This window comes from Xiphophorus hellerii, chromosome 23 (assembly GCF_003331165.1).
Source record: "Xiphophorus hellerii strain 12219 chromosome 23, Xiphophorus_hellerii-4.1, whole genome shotgun sequence".
Lineage (NCBI taxonomy): Eukaryota > Metazoa > Chordata > Actinopteri > Cyprinodontiformes > Poeciliidae > Xiphophorus > Xiphophorus hellerii.
In genome coordinates this window covers 17091929-17119915 of record NC_045694.1, presented here as the reverse complement: position 1 = coordinate 17119915, position 27987 = coordinate 17091929, and the positions used below count along the sequence as shown (strand labels likewise).

General features: G+C 41.6%; 2 protein-coding genes across 3 annotated transcripts; both read left to right on the top strand.

Annotated features, from left to right (window-relative positions):
* Nucleotides 1-14126: 14126 nt before the first annotated feature.
* LOC116714774 (putative protocadherin beta-18) lies at nt 14127-20913 on the top strand. 2 transcript variants are annotated; one of them, XM_032555515.1, is made up of 5 exons: nt 14127-16850; nt 16941-17054; nt 19408-19466; nt 19621-19748; nt 20071-20913. In XM_032555515.1, exons 1-5 carry the CDS (start codon nt 14532-14534, stop codon nt 20430-20432), a joined length of 2982 nt encoding a protein of 993 aa, XP_032411406.1. In that variant the 5' UTR covers nt 14127-14531; the 3' UTR covers nt 20433-20913. The 2 variants fall into 2 exon arrangements, with proteins under 2 accessions (XP_032411406.1, XP_032411405.1); XM_032555514.1 differs by having other exon boundaries at nt 14127-17054.
* Nucleotides 20914-24703: 3790 nt separating this feature from the next.
* On the top strand, nt 24704-27360 carry pcdhb (protocadherin b). The gene has a single exon (XM_032555525.1). It carries the CDS (start codon nt 24898-24900, stop codon nt 27343-27345), a length of 2448 nt encoding a protein of 815 aa, XP_032411416.1. The 5' UTR covers nt 24704-24897; the 3' UTR covers nt 27346-27360.
* The last annotated feature ends 627 nt before the right edge of the window (nt 27361-27987 follow it).

Below are 27987 nucleotides of genomic sequence, written 5' to 3'. Positions count from 1 at the left end.
AAAGCACATTTAGTGGCTTCACTTACCGCTGATCATTATCCATAGCACCCAGTTGCACCCTATAACCCAGTTCTTTCACCACAACTTCGGAATGTTCAGGGGGAAAAAGCAAGTAAAACAAACAAACAAATGCACAAACAACACACGACCAACTATGCCCAGCAAACATTTAATATTGCTGCACATATTCCTGACACTGCCACCAAGTGGCAGACTAAGCAACAACATGTGCAAAAAGCCCTGTAACTCATGGGGATCTAATGGGCCTGGAGAATGCCTTAACAGTTTCAAAAATAAAAAATATAGCGCAACTGAAAGCAGCAACTCCAAGCAAAGTCAGTAATGACCAGGGAACAATGATTAATTTGTCCGTTTTCCTTTAGCAAATGATCAAGCACACTTTAAAATATTATCAGAAAGTGTGAATGTGCTTGAGTGTGTGTGTAAGGTCAGGAAAGAGCACAGGCTGGGTTGTTTTTGATGTAGCCAAAGTGCAGAAACAAGCCCATTTTGGTAATTTAATATTTCACTCCCTTCACATCTGGAGCTCCATGTAAAAATGGAAAATAGAGGGGTGGGATATGAGACTGACATGGAGCGAGGGAGGAAGAAAGAGGAGAGAAAAAATACACCCTCTTCTCCACACATCTCGAGCTGTTCCTCCCTCCTCGTGCCTGCTCTATGACCACATAGCTTGTCCGCGCACATGCTTTTTTCACACTAACATTGAATGCATTCTTGCTGCATGGACATGTACTTCTTGTCTTTTTTTTCTTCTCTCTTTCACTCCACCAGAGCTCTCTTGCACACACACACACACACACACACACGCACGCACACACACCACTCTGGAGTGACTGGTGTTGTAAGTTGGCGTGAGCGTTTAGGTGATCTGGGTGTGATTACTGCTTGGCTCTCCGACAGCTCTGATGATGACATTCAGCGCTTTGAGCTCCTCTGGCTTGGGCCTGCTCCAAACACAACCAGGGAGTACACACTCTACCTCTCAACCATCCATTTATGCAGCCCAGATAAACTGTAACACAAATGTTTTACTGAACCTAAAGCATGTTCGATTTTTATTAGGAAAAAATATGACTTTTATTCTCTGTGCCTTCAAAGATTCTACTGTTTTCTTCCCCCTTTTTTGAAACCTTTAACGCTCATGTTTAAGAGCAACCTGCTTCTCTATTCTTTAAACCTTTCCGATTCCTCCGCCTCAGTCTGCGTCCCATTTATTCCAACTGTCTGCTTGCCTCATTGAAATGCCAAGCTCCGAGAGCAGCTGTGTGTTGGATCGTTGCTATCAAGACCAGAGTCAACATATGCACACACACCATTTCTCTCAGTGACGGGGCCGTGTGCCCAGATTGTGTTAATCCTTACTGTCCTCCACACATTTCTCTACACCCATCAACGTCAGCGCCTCTTTGATGAAGACACACACACACATATGTTCGACTCTCCATCATTATCATTGTTTCAGCTGGAGAGGAGTCAGCGCTTTTGTTTGTAATTACAGGGGTTTGAAGTGAGAGGGAAGAATTTTCAAGAAGAGAGGAGTGGATGGAAAAGAGAAAGAAGCAGGTCAGAAAAAGCACACACACGCACACATACACCACTGTGTCTGCGACATATTAGTCACATTTTACCGTAATTGTTGTTAGACCCCATCCCACACTTGTAAAAAGAAGAAAAAAGAAGTACTCTGGGAATGTGCTCTGCAGTGGATGCCTTCCAAGGTTTTGTCTGGTGTGCTCAGCACAAAGGGCGAACTGGAGCGCTGCGGCTGGCTGGTATGGCTTTGAAAACACTGGGGCTTTGGGTAAAAGCCTGTTGCGCTTCCTAAACCCAGAGCTTCAGATAGGATTGACCCCATCAAAGCAGAATTGATTGTATCATTTGTAGACGTACTAAACAGCTTTCAGCTAAAGTCTTTCAGTTTCCTTAAAATCTAAACGAATCCCTGAAAGCCAAACACAAAGACAAACTGAAACCAAGTCGACTTCCTCTCATCTGGAAATGTGTTGATAAGACAACCTGAGGATCTGACAAAGAAAACCTAAATGATTTACGGTACAAACCTTCTGAATTACCAACAGAAAGAATAAAGGAAAGAAACAGAACATTTTCTCAGAAGTACGAAGTAGAGATGTGTTCAAAAACAGCAGTGCTGAACGATGACAGGCACGTGGCACGCTGCAGCATCCACACAGCTTGCTAGGATCCCTCAGGGTTCATAAAACATAAGCCTCGTTAAAGCCAGCGCCCCCTCTGTGACAGGCAAGCCAAGTTCACAGTTCAGGGATAAGGGACATTTGAGTAAATCACAGAACAAGTGAAACTTACTGAAGTAAACAAAACTTCTTCTCACCAGCGACTCTGTAAGGACTTTTTCTACACTTCCTGAGCTGATCTACCTTCTTATCCTCTGTGATTCTCTGGCTCTTGAAAATTTTACACCTCCTGTGCCACCATTACAGCAAATCTTTCATGCATCTCTATCATCCGGCCAGGAAATGGATTGTGAAAAAAACATAGTCCCCTTATAGAAAAAGATTATGGCTGCCCAACATATGCAGAGCCCACTTGCACACATCCACAAATGCAATTGGTCTCAAACTCACGGGGCTTTGGGGAGGTGTGCGACCCATGTGCGTCCTCTCTTAACTCCCAGTGTTGCCCAACAGGGAGTGTTTGTGTGGTATCCCGGGGTAACTGGTAGAGAGGGTGGGGGGAGGCTGATGTTCGGAGGCAGGGCTACAGCCGCACGTTGAACTTGGGGTTTGTTTGCACTTTCATTGCTAAAATTGAGCATGCATGTGTCTGCAGAGGACGCAGGTGGGCTTATGCACAATGTCACTGAGCAGCTATGTTTGCATATGGCTCTGCGTGCATGCATATTTGAGCGTGCATGTGTGTGTCGGAACAGAGAATGTTGTTTGTCTACAGACTAACTGTTACTGACATGCACAGACTGACTACCGGAGTCAAAAAGTTAAATGCACTCTATGCTCCTTTCTCTCCTTAGAGACTCTCTCTTTCTGCCTCCCTAACGTTCTCTCCTCCCATTTTTTATTTTCTATATTTTTCACTCTAACATACTTTTTCCTCTCCCCGTGACAATTTCTTTCTTTTGCTCCCTCCTCCTTCCATCTCTGATGATTTTAGCAGAGGTGTGACTCATTGGGCATTGAGCCACAATGTCAGGTAGTGAGGGGAGGGCGGGAATGAGGTGGAGAGAAAGAAAGAGAAAATGGGGAGAGATTTAGAAATGGGGGGAAGGCGAGTTGTTTTAGAAGCTGTGAGGTTCGCTGTGTGTGTCTGGAGGTATGATAGTCCGGAGATATGCAAAAAGAAATGAAATGTGCAAAAGGAAATAAGTGAGAGAGAATAAGGGAAACAACGGAGTGGGAGGGGTATACAGTGAGCACAGGGAAAATAAAAAAAGGAAGGGAAATGAATAATTTCTGCAAACAGTTTTCGTCATTTTTTTCTCTCTCCCTGCATGTTGTGTTGTTCATGTTTTGCCCATGTAACACGGTTTACGAGCTGACCAATGTGTTTATGTGCAAATATTTTCCTCCATTCATGAGTTTTATGTTGCTAAATACCAGAGTGTCATAACACAAGCCCACCTCCCAGTATTTCTGGAGAAGTAGAAAGGTAGGTGAAGGAGGGATGCAGTTGGGAGAAGGTTGCAGGCAATGAAACAAACTAGTAAGAGAAGAATGAGAGGATAAAAGATTTTTTTTTAAAAAAGTTATTAATAAGAAAGTTATTTGAGAAAGATTTCTGCAGGCACGATCATGTTCCTGCAGCTTGTCAGTCAGCTGTTGCTCCGTCCCCTAAGGCAGGGGCTCTCCACACTCATCTCACCCTGGCACTCGCCCACACACACACACACAAACAACAAGCACACACACATGGTTTTGGCTGAAGTAATGGACGGTCTGTGCACTTTCATGTGATGAGGCATTTACTTGGTGATATTGTTTAATTTTCCCCAAAGGTCAGATCACCCTGAGAACATGCTCACACGCTCACATACCCACAAGCAAAATCTTTTGACCGCTGACTTCTGTTCTCAGTAGACACTGGCTTGGTTCCATCCATCACATCTCTGTTTCCCATTCCCTTCCTTCCTCGTGTTTTTCTTGACTACCTCCAATCTCAGATCATCTTGCTGACAATCAAGAGACAATGATCGTCCGTGCAGGATCCAGTGTGAAAGCATTATCGCTGCCGGTTCACGTCAGTGAATAACCAAACACTCCCATCATGTTTTTTGTCAGGTTTCAGGTATGACCCGGTTCAACTCCCTGTGGCTGGTTTCAACACCGCCCTCTTCAGGTCATTTTTATTATTGAACAAATTCACACACTGTACATTTTATTAGATACACTTTGCTACTATTATTAGAGTATCGGTACCTTTTGTTAATTTTGAACTGTCTCGGTGCTTCCAACAAAGTGCAGCAGGAACTTTTCCGAAGAAATTCTGGTCTGAAATGACATGAATCTTCCACTCCAACACATCCCAATGGATTTAGTTCTGGTGACTGTGGAGGCCACTGGAGTACAGTGAACTCATTTATCATATTCAAGGAGAAAGTTTGTGACTATATAATGTATAGTGTCTATTTGTGACACTATCCAAATAGAAATAGCCATCATAATATCAGCGTTTTACAGAGGTTGGATGCACTTAGGTTGGTTACAGTGACTAAATGAGGCTCTGTTGGGACTAATGGAATCAATCAATCAATCAATCGATCAAGTTTATTTATATTGCACATTTCAACAACAAGGCAGTGCTTTACATCATAAAAACACGAAAATACACAGCCATAGCAACACCAGACATTCCACTATTGAGAAAACCAGCAACAAACGTTACATTTTGATGCTTGGCATCGTCAAAATCATTGATACACATTAAATCAGTTGATGTGCAGTTTGAAATTCAGCAAATTCTTTTGACCACTTCTAGATGCATAAATGGATTGAGTTGCTGGCTTGTAATTTGTTGATTTTTTATTTGGGGAAATAAGCAATTAAACCAGTATACCTAATAAAGTAACCAGTGAGAGGATGTGAACCCCCTACCCCCAGAAAATAGGCATAAATAGAAAAGAGATGAATGTTTTTCTGTCTTAAGGGAAAAACTGCAAGGGCAAATTGACAGATGGCATACAATCCAGAATTATGAATCTCTATGCAATGATAGTGAGCACATTTTTTAAAAATCTTAGTAGATTAACCATTGTTTTCAAGTTAAAAGTACTTCTGTTGGGTGGTGACATTTTAGTGTGGACACACACGTTATGATTGATTGGAGGCAGTCCTGATTCATTGGGAGGTTTTCAGCGGCGGTGACAGAGGCATGGAGGAGATCAAAGTCATCCTGATAGATTGCTATCGCCACTCCCACCTGTTCCCTCTGGAATTTCCTCTCTTCCCAGCATGCATGCATGCGCGTGCACTACTGTTATGTCTACCATACTGTTTGTGTTTCTGCATGTGTGCCTGGGTTTGCATCTGCTACCATGTGGCTGTAGACCTAAATGCCAATGTGTCTGTATGTGTGTGTGTATAGTCTGAACACGTTTGCCACTTGCGGGAATTTTATAATCTGGAAGTGGAATATGTGCTCATGTCTGTTTCTGCCTAGCTCTGCTCCATCTCGCTCCTTTCTTTCTTTGTCTTTTTTTCATCTTTCATTCTTTGACAGCTCTAACAGGTTTTGGTATACCACTGGTTGATACATGCCAGCCTTTCCCACTGCTTCTGTTTTCTCTAATTTGTATCTCTTCTCTCTTTGTTAGAAAAGCAACATCTCACCAACAGGCAGGTTCTCAGGAACGTGAGGAGACGCACACTGAGACAAGTGGGACACGGTCTATAGTCTCCGTAGGCATCTCAGGTTGCTGACATTTTTCCATTTTTGTGAATATAAGGTAATAATGATAATATTAGTGGGTGTGACAGAGCAAGGGCCCATTCACTGCCTCTGCCAGCTTCCTATAAATATCCCCCTTCTTCTGGGGAATCCGAGACTCAGCAGAGACCTTCAGTTTACACAGCTGAGGCGCATGTGGACAAAAACCTTCTTTCTGCCTCTTATTTTCCTCCCTCTTCTTCCCCATATCCCAAACTATTCTTTTTCCAATCACCTCACTGCTCGCTGTGCTAGTATCATCAACATTTATCTGCTGCCTTTCTTTGTCGTCCCTGTCTTATCTCCTCTCACCTGCCTTCCTCCCTCATGATTTCTTGCTCATATCTCTTTGTCTTGCATGACCTCGAAAACTCACCTCTAACTCCCTCAGCTCTTCTTTTTTTGAGTGTATCTCCTCTGATAGATTTTGTGGTGACACACTGGACAAAGTTCAGCAGGTTATTATGGAAACTGAGGAGTGATGAGGTGAAGCTAATTGCAGGTGGAAGTCACCCTGCTTTTCATCACGTCTCTGTGTTTTGTTGTGTCCGCTCATTTCCCTTTGGCTTCTGTTCACCCCATCCCTCAGCCTATGTCTCTCGATCCACCGCTCTGTTTTTACACACTGAAAAACTCTCATGGATGCACACAAGCTTAGCAAGAATGTTAAGATCATAGTATACAAACCTAAAAAGCTAAAGTGCCTTGTAAAGTTATTCCTTTGAGGTTTTCTGCATTTTGTCACGTGTCAAGCATAAGCCTGGGTGCATTCTATTTTTTATCTGATAAAACTACACAACATAGTGAATAATTTTGAATTTCTGGGATAAAGAGGAATTAGTTTCCAAACAAAAAATCCAGTTATCCTCTGAACCCCCCTTGTTAGCACATATATACCTGTATGTGTTTAAATATCAATATAGAAGGAGCTGCTTTGTCAAGGCCTCAAATCTTCGTTAAATAATATTAGTGAACAAATAGCATTATGACCCACCAGGCAGGTCAGGGATGACGTGGAAAAGTTCAAAGCAGAGTTAGGTTAGAAAGCAATACCCCAAGCTTTGAACATCTCATGAAGAACTGTTGGGTCCAACATTCAAAAAAGTTGACAAGCCTGGCAAGAAGAGCATTAATCAGAAAAAAAAAACAGCTGAAAGGCCTCTAGTAACTACAGAGCAGCTGCAGTTAAGGTGGTAGACTCTGTTGACAGAATAATTTTCAGTCTTGCCCTCCATAAATATGCCGATTATGAATATATGGCAAGAAGAAAGCTTATATTGATTATCATAAGCTGTCCAAGCTACAAGCCATGTGAGGACTAAAGAAACCGAAGACGGTGCTTTGCTCAGGTAAGACCAAGATTAAACTCTGTGGCCTACATAAGCACCATGTGTGGCAAACAAATGCAGTCTAGTCAGAGTCTAGAACAAAATCCAATTGAGATACTGAATGTGGCAACAAAAAGCTCTTCACATGCTATCCATTCAATCTAACTAAACTTCTGCAGAGAAGAATAAGCAACAATTTTAGTTTATAGATATGGAGAGCTGGTAGAAACATACTCCAAAAGGCTGACAGCTGCAACTGCACTGAAAGTTATACTGGTTCTACAAAAATATTAGGTGGAGAATATTGTGAAGTGGATTTTTCTCTCCACAAATATGCACCACTATTTAAAATCTCACCAAAGTCATTTGTTAAAATCAAGGTTTTCAGATTCTTCCTTTTTCCTTTTCTGGATAGTGTATACAAGTCTTAGTGTGTGAGAGAAGACAAGTTTGAAATCAATATTTTGTTATGCGTTTTGTTTGCCTTTGGCTCCCCCTTGCGGATTTTCTTTGTCAGCATGGACATTTCTGAAACAATCCCCACGCTGAGCTGCAATCACGCCGCCTTTTTCACGTTTGAACTACCTTGTTGCTGAAATGTGCTATACAAATAAACATGACTTCACATAATATTTAGTCTTACGCAATACGTGGATAAACATGCATTCATGGTATAATTAATTGACATAAAAAACAAAAATATGAAAATAAAATGATTAAACTAAATGTTGCTACATACAGATATACAAAATGTCAACAAAAACAATAAAAACAGGATGATTACAACACCCTTTGAAAGATATTATATTGAAATTTCCTTTCTGTGAACCTGTAGTGTCCTGGGATGATTGGGATGAAAACAAAATTTTGCACTTATGATTTGATTTTCCATCATTTGGACATTACACAGCATAATCGCTACTTCGGATGAACCGATAAATTGGCCAGCAGATACATTGGCCAGCAGGTAAATCACCGATTTCCTTAATTCTGGGAGATTGCTGATCAACTAATAATTACACATGAAGCCGATCTTATCCACATATCTTATCTCGGCAAAAATCTAAAAATCAGCCACTGTCCTCTTTTGTTCTGGCGTGAGAGAGGTTTGACTCTGATGATGTCTATGAGACGACTAAAAGCTGATTCCTTTGATTCGTAAGACCACTTTCAATATGGCGGGCTATGGGATGTATTGCAGCAACTGGTCCATGCTTTGTCAGGCTGTTTCTCTAAACTACTCAAGTATCAACAGTGAATGTATCTGTTTTCTTTACATAACCAACGTTTATCTTATTACTGGTGCCCGCAATAGAGGAGGGGTCCATGCTAGCTGTGGGTTGGTAGAGGTGGTCTGGCGGCTCTTCCGCTAAGCTGACGCTTTAAGACTACAATACACATGATAATTAGCTTTAACTTGTCGCAACGAATATTTACAACCGTCTTCTTAATTCAGGATCACGTGGATTTCCACGTGATCCATGAAAACTTAAAAGCCCATTATATTTGGAAGACAACATTGCTCGTGGTATTGCTTTATTTGCTTCTAAAATACGACTTTGTCTTTCCTAGCTGTCATGGTAACTCAAAGCGAAAGCAAGTAAGCCGCATTTCGCTCATGCGGATGTGACGTCACCGCTGCAGGAGCAAAGAGCCCATAAAGCATGGTGTTTTTGTGTGTGTGTTTTTTTTTTTTTTTTCAAATTTGAATCCTTTGTGAACCTATGTAGCTTGATGCTTTGGTTGCAACTGAATTCCCCACGCTGGGACAATAAAGGCTATTTCAATTCTGGTTTTTATGTTATATTTTATATTTTTGGCATTGCTGATTTATTTTTTCTCAGTGATCACAGTTGTTAGTACTTGTGCATTTGATACATAGAAAATTAGTTTGGTTTAAACGTTGGTGTTTCTTTTGAATATAAAATCTATTCTCCAAAGCCTTGTGTAATGGGATTGCCACTCACAAAATGGCGGAGACGATTTCGTAACCAAACGCGTATTTATGGGGCAAATAGAAATCACTGCGGCACTTATTCTTCTGTGTTTCACCAAGAAAGTGAAAGGAATCAAATAAGTGCCCAGAAACAAACACCAATAGGACATCATAATATTCTCATTGGTATTGTGCTTTATCATCAAGTTGTGCAGGCTTCGCTTTCGGCGTCGGTGTAGCTCAGTGGTTACATCAAACCTGAACTATCAAGTTTCTAAACCGTGGCCTCACAGCCGCGGGTTCGACCACGGGCGCTGTCCGACGTTTTTTTTTTTTTTTTTTTAATAATAATATTATTTATCTTAAGAGAAACAATAAACGATAGAGAAACGGCATAATAATGCCGTTGTAAAGGCAGCATTCCCCAAAACTATCTGGTATCTTTCGCCGAAAAAAAAAGAAAAATGTGTTTAAATCAACGGAAACAAAGCTGTTGTACTTTTTAACTGTCTATGTTGTGAAAATTATTAAAATAGTCACCCACGATATTGAAACGGACAATATCCGTTTCAATATGTATTCAAAATGTATGCAGGAAAATGGAAAAGTACAGTCTATAAGCTCTGTTTGGGTTCCATGTGGGCTAGCCTGTAAATGACAAAGAAAAGTACAATCTTCTCAAATTACAAACTAACTATTTAGAAGACGTTTCTTTCCTTATAGAATTACGATCCACAAGTCTTTTTAATAAGTAAATTCTCCATAAATAGCCGTTACACTGCGCAATGTCCAACAGGTGGCGCCATAAGTAAATGTAATGCTAAAGGCCTTAAAGTCATCAAACATGCTCAGGTTAAATTTGTCTCAATGCCGTTTTAAATGTGACCAGTAAACATACTCACGCATTAATTTTGATTTCATTCAGCTGAGTCAACTAATTTACCTGGGAGATAATTAATTAATATTTTAAGATGGGTAAATGAGCTGAACACAAACTTCAACAGATTTAGTTCAGGAACAATCTCAACATCCTCCTTTCCTGACCCCAGTCAAACAGACATCCACCTCCTTTGACCCACAGCTGTCCTGTCAAACCTCAGATGTTTTGTCCTCCACCTGAGTCATGAACTCTTCTGCTTCCACAAGTTTTTCTTCAACCAAATCAGGAGACGCTGCTGCTCCCTTTTCCTCCTCCTCCCACTTTAGAAGACAAGTGTGGGGGGGATTTTGAAATCCTGCTTTCAGACTGAAAATGTGTGCTCTTGAATTATGGCAGAAAAATTTCCCCATAGTCAAGAGAAGAGGCAGCTGAAGAGACTCAGCAGAACAAGGCTGCAGGTCCAGATGATATCAGCTCCAGAGCCTGTGCAGAGCAGCTCTGCAGCACCTCTTGAACCTCAGCTTGACCGAAGTGAAGGTTCCGTTGTGGAAGATATCCTGCCTGGTTTCTTCTACCAAGAAAACTCACCCATCAGTCATTAACGACTCTAGACCTGTTGCCCTGACATCCCACACCATGAAGGTCCTGGGAGACTCCTGTTGGCCCACCTGAGTAAGCAAACAAGCACACATCAGGACCCCCTGGAGGTGTGGAGTTATAGTTGAAGATGTCGCCATACACTTGCTTCAACAAACCCACTGGACGGTATTATACTGATGAATGTCCGTTAGATGGCGCCATAGGACCGCGGATTAATAAAGGATTCGGGGTTTGTCATTGTTAAATACATTTCTTAATCTAGTCTAAGAAAAAATGGATGGATGGATGGATGGATGGATGGATGATGGAGATGTTAGGACAGAGGAAGTTTGTTAAACGCAGTCACATTAACTACAACTTTTGGTAGGATGAAGTTAAAATTAAGCACAGAAGCCACTCCTGGTACGTCTGGTGTAAAAAAAAAGGTGGGCATTTGTTAAAAACAAACAAACAAACAAACAAAAAGCAAACAAAACAAAACCTTATGCTCTTTGTTAAGTAGAGGGATCTGGTATGCCGTGGAGCCTCTTCAGATGCTGTAAAAGCAGCAATAACCCTGTTGGAGTGCTTTGCATCAAGGACTCGTTGAAATAACGTCACTCTTTATATTAGAAGTCTGGTATATTCTAAACTGACGAATTGGTTGTTGGGCTGCACAGTGGCACAGCAGGTAGAACTGTTGCTTTGCAGCTAGGAAATCGAGATATCTTTTTGCAGAGTTTGCATGTTGTCCAGTGCATGTGTGGACACATGCACTGGACACTGCACTGGATTCTCTCACGGTTAGGTTAATCGATCTCTCTATATTCCCCTTAGGTGTGAGTTTGAACATGCATGGTTGTTCGTTCTGTTTGTCCCCCTGGTGTCATGTGATGGACCGGTGACCTGTCTTGCTTCTCGCCCGGTGGTGATAGGCACTAGCACCTTTCGTGACCCTACAACAAGGATAAGCGTGTTAGGTTATGGATGGATTGACAATTAATAATGATCTAAACCTTACTGAGTATAATCACAATTATTATTATTATTATTATTATTATTATTATTATTATTATTATTATTATTATTATTATTATTAAGTTAGAAGAATTCAACTACATACAAGTCTCCATTTCTGCACAGTCCCCAGTTGATGGCGCCATCGGATCACGAATGATTGTAATGAATCCGCTTGATTCGTCTATTCGTCGTGGGCCGATGCAACACCACCAGTGATAAGTTGAAAACATTTTGTAGAATCCCGAACTTCTAGAGTATAGAAATAAAAAATAAAATAAAATTAAGCTTATATACACCATCTACTACCTTTCTTGATGCACCCCTTGGCGGTGTTTCATCCTGTGACACTCTACCGAGGCAGAAGTAACGGGTCACGGTCAGGTAGCTGTTGCGCATCAGCTCAGAGAAAGTAATGGGTCTCCTTTTGTCGGACAATGAGGTGAACCGGGCGATAGGGGCGGATGAGACCGGCTTAATGCTCCGTGTAATGCATGTTAATATCAGGCACCGAGGGGAGCACCGGACGGAGCGCTTTGGGATTATTTATCACAAAACATTTGTATTCTTCCGTTGGAGGACGCTTGATCCCGGATAGCTGTACACTAATCCTTCACTCCGTTAATTAAAAAGAAGTGGAAAGCAATGGAACTGGTGGTGGTGATTTTTTTTTCTTTCTCTTTTTTTCCAGAAATGTAATCATTTCTGGAGAAGCTTAACCATCTGTTTGAGGTTAAGTCTCCAAGCAGATTGTGTTTTCTGCTTATTTAAACCTAGGGATTTTAGTTTTTTTTTATTTCCTGAAGAGTGGGGGGTGTTGTATATCTGTGATTCTTGTTTGGGGAAGTGGGAGTAGCACTTTCCGTGCAACATTCTCTAAAGTAAGAATAGCACATGCGAACAATGGTGAAAAAAGTCAGACGTCGATAATCTATTTATGTTCCCGTAATTGTCCTGGTTGCTACAACGTAAAGCTCCGCAACAGATCTCAATTTGCTCTTGCGAAAGTAGAAATTTTGTTCTTTTAAGATGAAAAGAACTCATCACTTCCTCCAATCTGTTCAAAGTGTAACAGGTGATCAAATTCCACTAGGAAGGACAAAATAACAGTTTCCTGTTTTCTTAACATTTTCCTGTTTTCTATTGACTCACAAATTTTCACTCACTAACAAGTGACTCGTCATCCTCAGTGCTGCTACGGGGTCAAGGTAGTGCCGCAAGTCCCAGAAAGTCCCACATTTCACGCCACAGTTTTGCATTAGGATGCTACTCGTGTCTGTCTGGAGACGAACTTGGACTCACAAAGGCGGCATTTAATTCCTCCTCCCTCTCTCTGTCGCTCTCTTTCTCTGCCGTTCAGCGGTTTTCTTACAGGCCGGGATTAACATGGGTAAGATTAGATCCAAGCAAACATGTGCCTCGCTTCAGAGAGACTTTCTTGCTGACATAAACGATATGATGGTGCTTTCCTTCACTGGCGTTATTTATAATCTGATTTTAAGATTCCTCTGTTGGATCAGTCTGCATGTGAGCGTTTTTTCCTCCTCTTCAGAGGCTGTAAACCTTTGGGATATTTATTTGATCCTGGCTGTAATACCTGATTAGAGACAAGTATGATTATGGCTTCATACCATAGCTTTTATGTTGATTGTGTTGATACATGTTTCAGGTCTACTTAAGTGAATTAAAGTCGCGTAATTCACATTTGCGTGGCTGTGCTGTCCAGTCAGGACCGTCCGTGTAATCATTTTAAGCCCAGGCACACTCATTTGAATGTTGATTAAAAATGAATATCCTGACCCATCAAAGATTCTTTTTGTAAAAGCCCATTTCGTGTGTGATGATTAATGAATGGGACTGTTTTGCAGTGTGGGCATTCATCTTCAAAGGCCTCTAATTAAAAAGCATTATGGAGTCCCGGCAGTCTGCTGGTAGCGACTACTAGGCCTTTCGAGCAACGCAAAAGAAGGATAAAACATCTGTTATCTAAAACAATGCACTCAATGAGTTTATTCTTTTCAAAAAAGCTACAACGCGGTCATGAGAAAACACTATTAAGTCGTGTTGCCCATCACTGTCATCTTGCAGGACTCCCTGGACATCATTACAAATCCTTATCCGGTAAATGCAGCCTAGAAAGCGACCACTATCCGTTTCCTAATCCAAATCTGGCTTTGACGTCTGGAGTCAAACATGCCCCCCTTCGTCTCTTTAATGGGTCAGAAAGGAGGATGTGAAAGGGTTAAACGTCTACCATAATTAGAGTCGCACTTATCGTCGACGTCCTCCAATACAGAGCAGCGAGGAGCAACGTCCACCCCCTCCATCTATCTTTCTCTCCCTCCTTTTCTCTCTCAGTGTCATACGCACCGTCTCTCTCCCTCTCACTCTCTTTTCCCCTCTCTCTCTCTCTCTCTTTCTCTCGCTGTCTTCTCTCTCTCTCTCTCTCCACACACACACACACAAATGAACACACACACGCCTGGAGACCCGCACACACGCGCGCGCCTTACCACCAGCTCCCCCGAGTGTCTAATACTCTGGAAAATCAAAGCGCAAGCCTCCCCCCGTTCACACACCAGTGCTGCGCGTGGTGCACAGCACAGAGAGCCACCGTCTTTCTCCTTTCACTTGCTGTTCTTTCATCTGCAGCTTCCCACAAAGTTTTATACACAGATAGGTGTTAAAAACTTTTCATCTTGATATATATATATATTTATATTTTTTTTTGTATCTGGACAAACTCTTTTAGGTTTACCTAATTTGATTTTAAACTTCGCAGCTTTAATGGTGACAGGCTTTAAGAGGTAAAGCATGTCTGGATAAGCTTATTTTTACGCACGCCGCGGACATGGAACGTAAACTCTGCAGAGGCTGCTGGGTTCCGGTGACTGGTCTGGTCATATGTCTTCTCCTGTGTGCGTGTGTGGTGGACCTGGTGCTCGCGCAGATTCGGTACTCCATCCCCGAGGAGCTAGATCACGGAGCATTTGTGGGCAACATCGCAGAAGACCTGGGTCTGGATGTGGCCAGGCTTTCAGCGCGAAGGTTTCGCATCGTCTCCGGCGCAAAGAAACAGTATTTAGAAGTGAACTTGGAGAATGGAATCCTCTTTGTTAACGAAAAGATAGACAGAGAGGAGCTGTGTGAAAGAAGCCCAAGCTGTTTCCTACACCTACAAGTTGTCATTGAAAACCCGTTAGAACTGTACAGAGTGGAAGTGGAGATTTTAGATGTCAACGACAATTCCCCCAGCTTCCCGTGGACTGAGTTCAATCTCGACATCACAGAGTCTGCTGCGCCCGGCTCACGCTTCCCTTTAGAGAGCGCACAGGACCAGGACGTGGGCACCAACTCTCTGCGCTCCTACCAGCTGAGCGCAAACCAGCACTTTGTGCTCAACATCCAGACGCGCAATGATGGCAGCAAGTTTGCGGAGCTGGTGCTGGATACGCCGCTTGACAGGGAGCAGCAAAAAAGGCACGAAATGGTTCTTACTGCTTTTGATGGAGGATCACCTGAACGCTCTGGGACAGCGCTAATAACTATCACTGTGTTAGATGCCAACGATAACGTGCCTGTCTTTGACCGCTCGGTTTATAGGGCGAGCTTGGTGGAAAACGCACCCAGGGGAACGCTGGTGCTGAAGTTAAACGCCACAGACTTGGACGAAGGCTCAAATGGGGAAGTTACATACGCGTTTAGCGGGCACGCACCTCTTAAGGTGCGTGAATTGTTCAGCGTGGACCCCTATATGGGGGAGATACGTGTGAAGGGCGTTGTGGACTACGAGAAAGCCAGTGTGTATGAACTGTACGTTCAAGCAAAAGACAGAGGACCGTCGGCTGTGGCAGTACACAGTAAGGTACTGGTGGACATCCTGGATGTGAATGACAACGCTCCCGAAGTTATCCTCACATCAGTGTCCACACCTGTCCAGGAGGACGCGTCGCCTGGCACAGTAATAGCTGTGATCAGCGTTATGGACCGAGATTCGGGAGAGAACGGGAACGTGGACTGTCAGATTCCGAATAATGTCCCCTTTCAGCTCCATTCATCTTTTAAAAACTATTACACGCTGGTGACAAGCGAGCCGCTGGACAGAGAGACTGTGTCTGAGTTCAACATCACACTTACAGCCAGAGACTTGGGCTCCCCTTCACTCTCCACCAGGAGAACAATTCTGGTTCAAGTGTCTGACATAAACGACAACCCCCCGCGGTTCTCTCAACCTTCATACACAGTTTATGTGACCGAGAATAACGCCCCGGGCGCTTCCATTTGCTCTGTCTCTGCATTCGACCCAGATTCTAACCAGAACGCATATCTGTCTTATTCTATTCTGGAGGGTCAAATTCAGGGCATGCCCGTGTCCACTTATGTCTCCATCAACTCCGACAACGGCAACATATATGCACTGCGCTCTTTCGATTATGAGCAACTTCGAAACTTTCAGATTCTGGTACAGGCACAGGACGCTGGCTTCCCCCCTCTCGCCAGCAATGTCACGGTCAACGTGTTTGTTCTGGACCAGAATGACAACGCGCCTGTCATTGTGTCCCCGCTGCCCAAGAACGGCTCTGTTGCCACGGAGGTGGTTCCGCGCTCTGTGGACGCGGGGTATTTGGTGACCAAAATCACAGCGTTAGACGCAGACGCAGGGCAAAACTCCCGGCTGTCTTACCAGGTTATTCAGGCGACTGACCCGGGCTTGTTCAGCGTGGCTCTATATACAGGCGAAATCAGGACCATTCGCCGATTAGTTGAGAAAGACGCAACAAGACAAAGGTTAGTCATATTAATCAAGGACAACGGACAGCCGCCGCTCTCTGCCACAGCCTCTATTGTCCTCACAGTTGTAGACAGCGTGCCCGAGTCGCTGTCAGATTTCGGAGATCTAACACTCAGCCCGAAACCCCCCTCAAACCTTGCCTTGTATCTCATCGTGTCACTCAGCACAATATCTTTAATATTCCTGGTGGCTATCATCGTGCTGGCTGCTGTTAAGTGCTACAAGGACCAGGAGACCCACAGCGGTTACAACCTGCCGCCCTTAGCCTGCTGCTGCTGCGGGGGGTTTCAGCCAGAGCCGCCCCCGGAGGTGTTCAAAAAATCCAACCTCAACTTGCAGATTTCATCCGCGTCCAAAGTACCTACGAACTGCATGGAGGTGAATGGAAATAGCAGTTTTTCTCAGTCATATTGTTATAAAGCCTGTCTGACCCCCGAATCAGCCAAAAGTGACTTTATGTTTCTGAAGCCGTGCAGCCCGAGCAGCACGCCGAGGAACAACGAGGCGAAGAACGCGGACAACTCGTGGAACGCGCACAGCCGGAGCGCATCTGTGAACAACGGAGCTACAACTCCGAACGAGGTGAGCATGACACCGGAAAACAATGCAGGAGTTTAAACTGCGCTTTGTTACTTCGTTTTACTTCCTTCTCTGTAACAAGGCGCCAGAGTGACATTTCATCTCTTGAAGGTCACATTACGCGTGCCGCACAGGTGTGAAGTCAAACCTCAAAAAAACCCCAACAACAACAAAATGAAATGAAATAAAAATATTTTAAGTGATTTTGTTTTCACTATGTCTTAGGAACATTTTTTTTTTAAAGACGAGAGGCTAATTTATCTCAATTTTGAAATCCGTGGTAATGTTTTCCCTTCGCGGAATGAAATGACATGACGTGAAATTGCATTTTAATTGACAAGTTAATGAAAGTGTAAAGCACCATCTTGCGTGGAGCGTGCGGTGCGCACGGACCGTGACTTTGAATGAAGTGAGATGTCACTTACAGTACAGGAGAGATGGGGGCCGGGGAAGGAGGGGGGCGTTTAAAGCTGGCTCCGCTTTCAGTCTTAATAATAATTGTGGTGTTTTCTCATAATACATGAACTAAAAGGGAATTGATGTGACTTGTGTGAATAATCACTGGGTGTCTCTGCCAATAATTGTCAGGGAATGAGGCTGCACGCGCACCTGCTTCCAGCACCTGAGTGTGAGCACAAATTCAAGGTTAAAGGCATTAGTTAGGTTACATGCAGTTATTGCTGGCTTTCCGTGATGCCTTCTCGCTTTCATGCTAACAATATGGGACATATAACCCCACTAACTATGCCTCAAGGGCAAAAGCAACAACCGGGCTGCACTATCAACAATGTGGCGTATTCGCAGAGGGGCGGGGGTGTCAATTATTGATGAGAAATGGCAAATAGGCGGTTTCGGAAAGACAGAGTAGGACATCGCAGAAGGAGAAGGGGGTGGGGGAAGGAGGGGGTGCAAGGACATGGCCGGACTGAGACGTGGACTGCCTGTAGATCGGTTCGGTGTTGTCCTTTGTATGAGAGTGGGGAGGGGGGCAGGGAGGGAGATATGCCGATCGAGGGTGGGAGGAGAGAGAGGGGAAGGGTGTAATCGAAGAAGAGGGAGTGAAGGAGACAAGGAGAGAGGGCATTTACGGCAAAAGGATGTGCAGACCGGTGTTTTCTAATTCTAACAGACGGGGCATCAGAGCGTAAACGTGTGCGTAATGCTGATTTTTGTCGCCCCGATTTCCTGAAAAAAATCCTAGAGGCACAAAGAGTCAGAGTGCTCGCACTAAGCTCCGCCAGGCAGAAGAGGGGAGGGGGGAAATGTCACCGGCACAAGCACCTCTGGCCACGAGAGGGATTTTGAGGTCACGCTGATTGTTCCGCCCGCAGCTATGGACCTTCTGGAGAAAGTGCCCTTCCTCTCGCTAATTGGTTCCAGTAATTCACCCAGAGTCCCTGCTCGTGCGCTCAGACTAGTCCTACGTAAGGTCGTCGATGACAAAGGGAAAAAAAAAAGACAACTCACAAAGAAACTACTTGAGCGTTGTATAAAGCGAATGCACAGGCGTACTTGAGTTGATGGATTGGAGGTGAAAAGGAAGATTAAATACACGTCCAAGCGAGGTAAGCAGACAGGACAGGTGGGGTGAGTGAACGTGCGCTCCAAACTGCGCCGTACGCGTGCAGAGTTGTGCACTTGAATCAGCGAGGGCGACAAACTTTTCCAAGGCTCTCTGAGAGACTTTTAATTAAAAACCTTGCTCGAGGAGCATCAGAAAAATATTAATGAAAAACGATGCATAAAGTCCACAAAACAATGACGTGTGTAATTTTCTTAATTTTTTCCCGGGTACGCTTTCCTTTGAAGATTAAAATCATGTTTCGTTTCATCCCTGTGGGGTTCTAATTGGTTTTATGCGTAGTTGGCGAGAAGACTATTTTGAATGCCGATTTTAATAATACGCTTACGTCGCACTCCCCTTGTTAACAACTTTAGATGGACTAATCAAGCGTTGAATGCATAATATGAGCCCCAAGTCCGAAAAAGTCCCGTGGTTGATTTCCTTTAGCTTCCAGTTTTCCGCTCCACAATAGAGGATAAAAGTGAAAGTTGGCCATTGCCGAAAGCGCCTCGGAAAAAAAAGTGTGCTTTTACATAGATCCACAAGGCGGCAGTCAGATTCCATGTGGAATAATCCACCATTTCAAGACAGACACAATAGAATGCTCCAGTCCTTTTTCAATGACCTCTATGCTCTATGAGGGTGAAGTGGACAGAAGGCCTTCTTTTACAAACCTGCTTTTAGGAAGACAGGTTCTGAAAAGGCTTGTGAAAATAGATGTTCTTCATGAAGCTGCAGAAATATATGTCAGTCAAATTTTGATGAAGAGCTGACATATCTTTGTCCTTGCAGCTGAAGCAACCAAACACAGACTGGACTCTCACAAAGACCCAGAACTCTTCCATCAAAAGGTATCATTGTGACTTAAGTAGCTGGTATGCTAAACAATATTACATTTCCTTACATTCATTAAGTATATTTTCTGAATTGTGAATGTTTATTTAAAAAAACAACAACTTTTAAACCATTTTTAAAACTGTTGAATGAATGTGACTTTTTTCATAGTTACAACTCTATCAATATGGATGGCACACTTATGCGTAAGGCAATGCATGCAGACCCAGAGAACTATGTCACTTCAATGGCACCTGGACAATACTGGACCTGGGGAACTCAAATGAAGGGCATGAAAGGTAAGAGTCCAGATATGTTGCAACTGAAGTGGCCTTTAATGAAATTGTATACTCTTCCAATTAAAGTTAATGACAAATGTCTCTGTTGCCATGTAAAGTTGACACATTTCCCTGCATTCTTGCCAAAGGCACCATGTTAAGCATCATTAACGTTTAGTTTTATCCTGTAATAAAACTTTTATCTCTTATTCTGAGTTATTTTTTTGGGAGAACTACGAAACCCAAATTTGCATGACATTGGTATAAATGAAAATAGTTCTGTCATAATAATGTTAGTTATGCATAATAAGCAGTTGTTTCTTCTCGCTTGGTCTATCTGCAGACTACAAAATGTCTCCATCACCTAGTGGGATTCCTTCTCGGCCCTGGACTCCTCGATGCACGCCTCCTCCACAGCAGCAGCAGCAGCAGCAGCCGCAGCCATCAATTCCCTCACATCCGCACCCACATCCACATCCACACCCACACCCACACCCACACCCACACCCACACCCACCACCTGACTATCACCACAACGTGTACATTCCCGGAACTCCATCAGGCTTCTGCACCCTGCGGCCAACAGCACAGCGAAGTGAACTGGACGTCCACAATTCTTTCTCCACGTTTGGCAAGAAACGGCGTCTTCAGATGTCTCCGCAAGGGGAAGCTGCTGTGATAAATAATGATCTGTACAATGACTGACACTCCAATTGTTGACCTAACTGATGAAGAAACAGAGAAAAATAAGTGCAACAATATTTTGGCGTTTTTAAATGGTATGAAAACAAAGATGAAGAGAAAACCACAGGTGAATATTAATATTTAATGGACATTCTCTTTTGGAGAAATCTCATGGCTCTTTATCTGACTTACCACTGCAACACTGTCAATGTGTCTACCTGTTATTATATTATCTTTACTACAGTTATTTTGATCATAATTATTATTTAGACAATCAAAGTGCAGCTCAATTCCATTCAAAAAGCAAAAGTGGATCACTATTTTGCACATCTTTTTTTTTTTCTTTTTTGTATCTTTATTTGCTAGCAAAGCTTGTGTAAATATGACAAATATTATGTAAATGTATATGCAAGCTGCACTAAGATGCAAGCTACTCTAACAAGGGGCTATTTCCCCCTACACATGTACTGTACACATTTATGAAATTAAAGTATTTTTTTCACTTTGTCTTTCCTAATTTTTAGGAAGTAAAAGTTCAACTCAAAACAAAACTTGCACAGATAAATCACTTAAACGCAGGTCCCACAGATCGAATTTAATTAGCCTCAGTCAATTATTTCGGGGTGGAAAAAGTTCTGCAGCCGCTCCTACAAGGCTGGAAAGCTTTTCGCCCTGGTAAGCTGTTTTCTGCAGTGAGGAATAAACATAGTAAAATGCTAACATATGCTAATTGGAGCTCTTGCATTTCCATTTGCCCGCAGAGAATACTGGGGTTCATTAACTGAACAAACAGAACCTTCTCCCTCGAAATATCACTTTAATTAAGACCACGAACACGAATACAAGTGTCAGGGGAAGCACAAGGATCAACTCCAAATGCCACACCTGAATAAAAAAAGCTACAGGGGCCTGTGGCTTCTTTTTCTCTCTCTCTGCCCTTTTGCATCGTACTTGTCAGGGTATTAGCTCCCACCAGCAACAGATGAGAGTGGGCCAGTGGCCAGAAATGAGCAGTGAAATTAGGTCGCCCTGTGGCTCGGATTGAAAATAATTTTGTTAATAAGGAAACCAGTGTCCATAGAGAGCATGGGGGGAGCCTGCTAACCTTCTCTGCTGTAAGGTGATCCACTGGGACGTCTAAAGGGGAAGCCATATTTAGGTCAGCTCTATTTATTTTCAGAGGAGCAATGAGCAGTGCTGCACTTTTCAAACAGCAATTTGGGAGAGTTTTTCTTTTAACTTGTTGCAACTTTACAGTTGCAAATGCATTGGAAAACATATTTCTTGACTGAAATGAATGATTTCAGTCAAGAGTCTCAAAGACCAAGATACAAAATGATTACACTCTCTTTGGTTATAAAACTGTAATTAAATACAATACTCGAAATAATAGTTATAAAGCATATCCAGATCAAATAGAGGAGACCAGTCGCACTTCTGAACAATCCTGGTTATTTGAGCTGGGCGCTGTCCTTCTGCAGGGTGCTGAAACGTCAGTGACATTTGTCCTCTCCTATCCAACTGCAATTTATGCATTCCTCCACCAGAGGGCGGATGAACACTGTGCTTAATGTCCACTGATTTGGAGACATCCCTTATAAGACTTACATACAATTCATATTATATAAACTTAAAAAGAAATTTTCCAAAACGCTCAGAAAATGTCTACATCTTAATTGTATGCAACTTATATCTTTTACCTAAATATGTGTAAAATAACACATTTTAAAGTGTAAATAGTATAAATGAAACTAAACTTAATTGGGTATCTTGAGGCTCATGATACCCAATTAAGTTTAGTTGAGAAACTACATGTTTCTCTTTTAGAGAGAAACATGTAGTTTCTCTTTTAGCTTGTTAGATTTTTTTTTTTCATATCAGAATGCCATTAAAATAAAAACAAGTTACATTTCTTTATTTGTCACCTAAAATAATGATAATAACAACCACAAAATCAACACAAAGCAAATAATAATTACTGATACTGGCTGTAGTGGTGGCAGAGTTCATATTTTGGTTACTTTGTCAAGTTAAGTGCTGTTGGTTATCTCAGTGTAAAGGTGGTTTATTCCACTATTGAAAAACATTGTGCGGTTTTAAAGTTTACAGTTCAAGTCAAATCCTAGTCAGATTAAAAATAAATAGCTTATAATTAAGTTGCTGAATGAAACAGATATTGTGAAAATGTAAACTCTACTTTTCAGATGTTTTAGATTAAAGCAAAAGGTTTTCTAATCTTTAAGGACTTTCAGTTTATAAAATTGTCTCTATGAACCTTAGTTATTTGCAACTGAAAACCGCCTTGATTTATTATCATGACTTGATTCATTGTCATGACATTAAATGTAATAAATATAGACTCTGAAAGAATTCTTTTGATCTACAATGGATTCTTGTTATTCCAGCAGATGGCATCAGTGAGTAAGAATCTTTTAGGAAAATCCAGTGATGTAACATCAGATGTGTAAAATTATAGCTCTGTTTTATAAAAGATACAGACCAATATGTGCCAGGAAAGAGCAGGATTAAAACAAGATGAATTTGGATTCTAATCTAAAACTTTCATCTGTTTAACTATCACTTGTCATCACAATTGTTCTTTAGTCATTCCTACAGTTTGCATTCAAATCTAATAAAGTTTATTAGATTTGAATTGCTTAGCTAAAGTTTATTAAATAAAATTTGGCTAACAAGTAACAGTAAAATCTTGGGAAAAAAATTACAAACATTTGCATCAGAAAGGAACCAAAATTAACAAAATTAATCAAATACCAAGATTGTATTATATTCTTGAATTAATATCAGCAGTCTACTGTGGGGTACTAGTAGAGTATCACTTATTACAGAAAATTAAGCTTTAAAAGTCTGGAATTGATTAAAGTTGTTAAGGGAGGAAATACTTTGAGCAATTTTGTACTTTACTGACCACTATGATTGATATACTTCATAAACAAGTTATTACTGTGTTCTGTGTTACTTAAGGTCACATTTAGTATTAAGTAAATATTAAATGTAAATTCTAGAGCCCTTATAGCAACCTGAAGATGAACCCAAATAACCTTCTATGAAGTAATTTTAGGGATCTAGTGGATTGTGTCTACAAGGAAAATGTAAAATACAGTTTGACTTTAGTGAAGCATTCTATTTTATGTGCTATGTGTCACTTTTAAAATAGAAAATGTGTTGTAAATATTTAATTAATGTTCAAGAGCAGATTGGGTCAACAAAACCGGGTGATGAAACTTCAAGTTTAAAATATTTTTGATTCACAGCACAACATTCTTTAACCCTAAAGAAGAAAAAAATAGAAACATATTCATCACGTGAAAATGTTTCTATTGTTTCGTCACCAAAACATTGGTGATAATATGGAAATATTCTGACCATCAAGGATTAACTGTATTATGTTTGCACAATTTCAAGACTGCAAAACAAAAACAAAACAAATCACTGCAAGGTACCAGTTGTATTTGGTGAGAGTAAAGGATGTAAGCTCCAAAAATAATTACTATGCAAGGATATTGTTAATACCCATTCATGTTTTCTTGTTATATTTTGATAGGAAGATGCTTTCCAAAAACCTTTTATAATCTTTTAAACAGTGTTATAAACAATTTATAAACATCCCTATACCTCTGTCAGTAATCTGGAAACTGAGAAAAACTACATAAGCTCATTGTACACAAGTCAAAACAAAATCCATTCATTTTCATAGTTCAACATCAAAACATTTTAAACTAAATTCACATTCACTATGCTATCTTTTGTAATTAAAGTTTAAGGAGAGCCGTTTAAAATGCCACGTTCAAATTAGCATATTATCATGTCATATAATGAGGTAATGCTTGCAACCTGACGGTGGATGTCCTTTTGTCCATCTCTTTGGTGAAATGAACTGTAATTAGGCTGGATTTTCTCTAAAGTTACTGTCATTTGCCAAAATAAAATAAAATAAAATAAAATAAATAAAATAAAATAAAACTGAGAGATGATTGAAGGAACAGACTTACAAGTGCCCCCCATTTTTTTGAAGTATTTCAAAACGTAGTTATTTAGCTATTTAGCACAACAAACCCGGTACCTGTTGTATGTTAATAACAGTTTCCCTGTTCATTTTATACAACAGGAGTCATGGAGAACGGTGCATCAGGGGAAGATCACACACAAAACAACAAAAGAGTCATTCTTCTAAAAACATACAGAAGATTTGGAAAATGATCCCTACAGTTTGAGGGGCGTTGGGCACATGGTGTCACTGTTGAACACTACAGCAAAAAAAGCCGTCTTCTTTCTTCAAATCACGACACACCTTTTTGCACTGGCTGTATCGAACACAGTGCTCTCTGGATGTTTTTTATGATTTAACTAAGTCCGTATGCCCCTTTTATTTTCCCCCCCTTGTGTTTATGTGGGGATTTCTGCAAAACTTTAAAATCAACAAAGGAACAATAATTGATTTATTTATTTTTCCCCTTTTGAAGGAAGGATGGCATATTGGGCCTCTGTCTTTGTCTTGGCCGCACTGTGGCCCGGCGCTTTGTCTGTGACACGGTACTCTATTGCCGAGGAGATGGAGAGGGGTTCCGTCGTGGCTAATCTTGCTGCGGATTTGGGACTTGAGCTCGGAGGTTTGGCACAACGAGAGGTAAAACTCGATATCTTCACAAACAAAAAATATCTAGACTTTAACAAAAAGACTGGGGAGCTTTACATCGTTGAAAGAATAGACAGAGAATATCTTTGCCCAGCGAAGCCAACTTGCTTTTTAAAGCTTGATTTCATCATCGAGACCCCACTGCGCATCTTCAACATTGAGCTCGGAATAACAGATATAAATGATAACGCTCCACATTTTCGAAGGGACAGAGTAGAGCTAGACGTTTCAGAATCCGCCACGCCGGGGGAGAGATTCTCACTGCCCAATGCTGTAGATCCAGATGTTGGCGTAAATACGATTAAAACATACAAACTTAGCACCAGTGACCATTTTACCATAGAAATTCAGACTGGCAGTGACGGAACGCAGTATGTAGATTTGGTATTAACGAAATCGTTAGACAGAGAGGAGAAAGCGGTGCATAAATTAATCCTGACCGCTGTGGACGGAGGTGTCCCTGTGCGTTCAGGTACTGCCAACATTATTGTAAGAGTACAAGACACAAACGATAACCCTCCTCAGTTTGACAAGCAGACGTACACAATAAACATGGCAGAAAATACTCCGATAGGAACTCTGGTCGTTAATCTTAACGCTACTGATCTTGACGAGGGGAGTAATTCAGAGATTGTGTACGCATTCACTCTTTACACGTCGGAAAAAACGCAAGACGTCTTCACGCTGGATCCCAACACAGGAGAGATAACAGTTAAAGGAACCATAGATTATGAAGATATGAAATTTTATGAGATGCACATTGAAGCAAAAGATAAAGGACCACACCCTCTGCTGGGCCAGTGCAAAATAGTGGTTCACGTGACAGATATGAACGATAATTTTCCTGAAATTACTGTGCAGTCTGTGAAAAACACAGTACCTGAAAATGTACCTGTAGGAACTATTATTGCGCTGGTAGGTATAAGTGACCGAGACACAGGTGATAACGGAAAAATAAACATCTTCATACACGAGGCCATGCCGTTTATTCTCAACAAATCATCAGACAGACCCACACATTATAACCTGATAGTGTCTGAGCCATTAGATCGGGAGAAGGTACCTGAATACGACATAACACTAATTGCTAGAGATACAGGAACACCTCCCCTATCTGACAATGAAACAATAACAGTGCACCTGCTGGATGTTAATGATAATGCGCCACAATTTCCCCAGTCATTTTATACCATACGTGTCATGGAGAATAACGCACCTGGCTCCTTGCTCAGCTCACTCACTGCATTTGATCCCGACCTCCATGAAAACCAGTATTTAGTTTATTTCATCATAGAGAAGGAGATTGCTAACACCTCCATGTCTATGCTGTTCTCCATCAATCCAGAGAACGGGAATCTTTATGCACTGAAAACTTTTGACTATGAGATTGAGAAGGAGTTTCTTTTCCACATTGAGGCCAGAGACTCTGGATCTCCTCCTCTCAGCAGTAATGTGACCGTCCACATCATCATTGTTGACCAAAATGACAACGCTCCAGTTATTGTCTCTCCTTGGCGCGCTCATGGCTCAGTGGTGGAGGAGAAGATCCCCAGATCCACAGATAAAGGATCCCTGGTGGCTAAAGTGATCGCCTTAGACACAGACTCTGTGCACAACTCTCGGATTACCTACCAGTTTCTCCAGGTGACTGATGCTTCCTTGTTCAGCTTGGACCAATACAACGGAGAGATCAGGACTATGAGGATGTTCAGTTACAAAGACTCGCGCCACCTCAGACTGGTTGTTGTTGCCAAGGACAACGGGGAGCCTGCTCTCTCTGCTACAGTCACCATCAAGCTGCTGACAGTGGAGACTGATGTTAAGGCCTACTCTGACATGACTGAGATGCCTCTGGAATACGACATCTTTTCAGACATCAACCTGTATCTGGTCATCGGTCTGGCCTCGGTGTCATTTCTCCTGCTCATCACCATCCTGGTCACCATCGTGCTGAAGTGTCAGAAACCCAAACACAGCAAAACTGCTCCTCCCAGCAGGAACAGTGTGATCAGTGAGAGGAACTCCACCATCGCAGACTCCACTCTGGTCTCCAACGATGCCTACTGGTACAGTCTGTTTCTAGCAGAGACCAGGAAAGGAAAGCTGGTGGTCAGACAGCCTGTGCCAAAGGGCTCCAGATACATCGTGTCCAGCATCCCGAGAGGGACAGGACTGTCAGAGACTAGTGACTCAGCTGCTTCTACTCTGCAGGTAGGAGTGCAGACAATAATAATTCATTTTTCTTTTCAGTTTCATGGCATTCAGTGTATATTTTTATGACATCATACTGATTTTTTGACAGTTACACAGCCATTCTCTATATAAACTAGAGTACTGACTTTCACTTTTGAATATAATTGTTTTGAGCAACATTTTGTTTAATGAAGGCAGTGCGGCTTGATGTAGCCAATTTTTAACTCCTGAATGCTATTTCACAGTAATGTTTTGTTTCTTTCAACAAAAAAGAAAAAGCAATCATATCTTTTAATATATCAAAAAATGTGTAACTATGAAAAGTCATTATTGTATTGTTGGTTTTGTAAATTATTAAACCGTCTCAGAACAAATGAAAACAACACGACCACAAGTAAGTTAAAGAAAGTGAGGTGAATGCTTTAACTCAAAAGCATATTCTCACATATTTAGTTTAAACTTTTATAAACATATTTAAACTTTACATTTATATGTAACAATTAATCTTCTTCAGAGATTTTTGAAATTAATCAAAAAATAAACATTAGTGTGACAACTTAACTTAACTTTCCTACACTTCTTAAATTTGTTTAAACACACTTTTAAAAAATCATTTAATCCAATATCTACACACAGAATTTATTCACAGTTTCACAATCAGTCTGAAAAAATACGCTAAAACTTTTCTGATGTGTGTGAGAGGAAAAACTATAAAATGTCCTAAACAAA

Bases quoted from the DNA above. Each gene is read 5' to 3' on its own strand.
- pcdhb (XM_032555525.1), top strand. From the start codon at position 24,898: ATGGCATATTGGGCCTCTGTCTTTGTCTTGGCCGCACTGTGGCCCGGC.
- LOC116714774 (XM_032555514.1), top strand. From the start codon at position 14,532: ATGGAACGTAAACTCTGCAGAGGCTGCTGGGTTCCGGTGACTGGTCTG. The intron at 19,467-19,620 runs GTATCATTGTGA...CTTTTTTCATAG, and splicing joins CAGAACTCTTCCATCAAAAG to TTACAACTCTATCAATATGG. The intron at 19,749-20,070 runs GTAAGAGTCCAG...GTCTATCTGCAG, and splicing joins TCAAATGAAGGGCATGAAAG to ACTACAAAATGTCTCCATCA.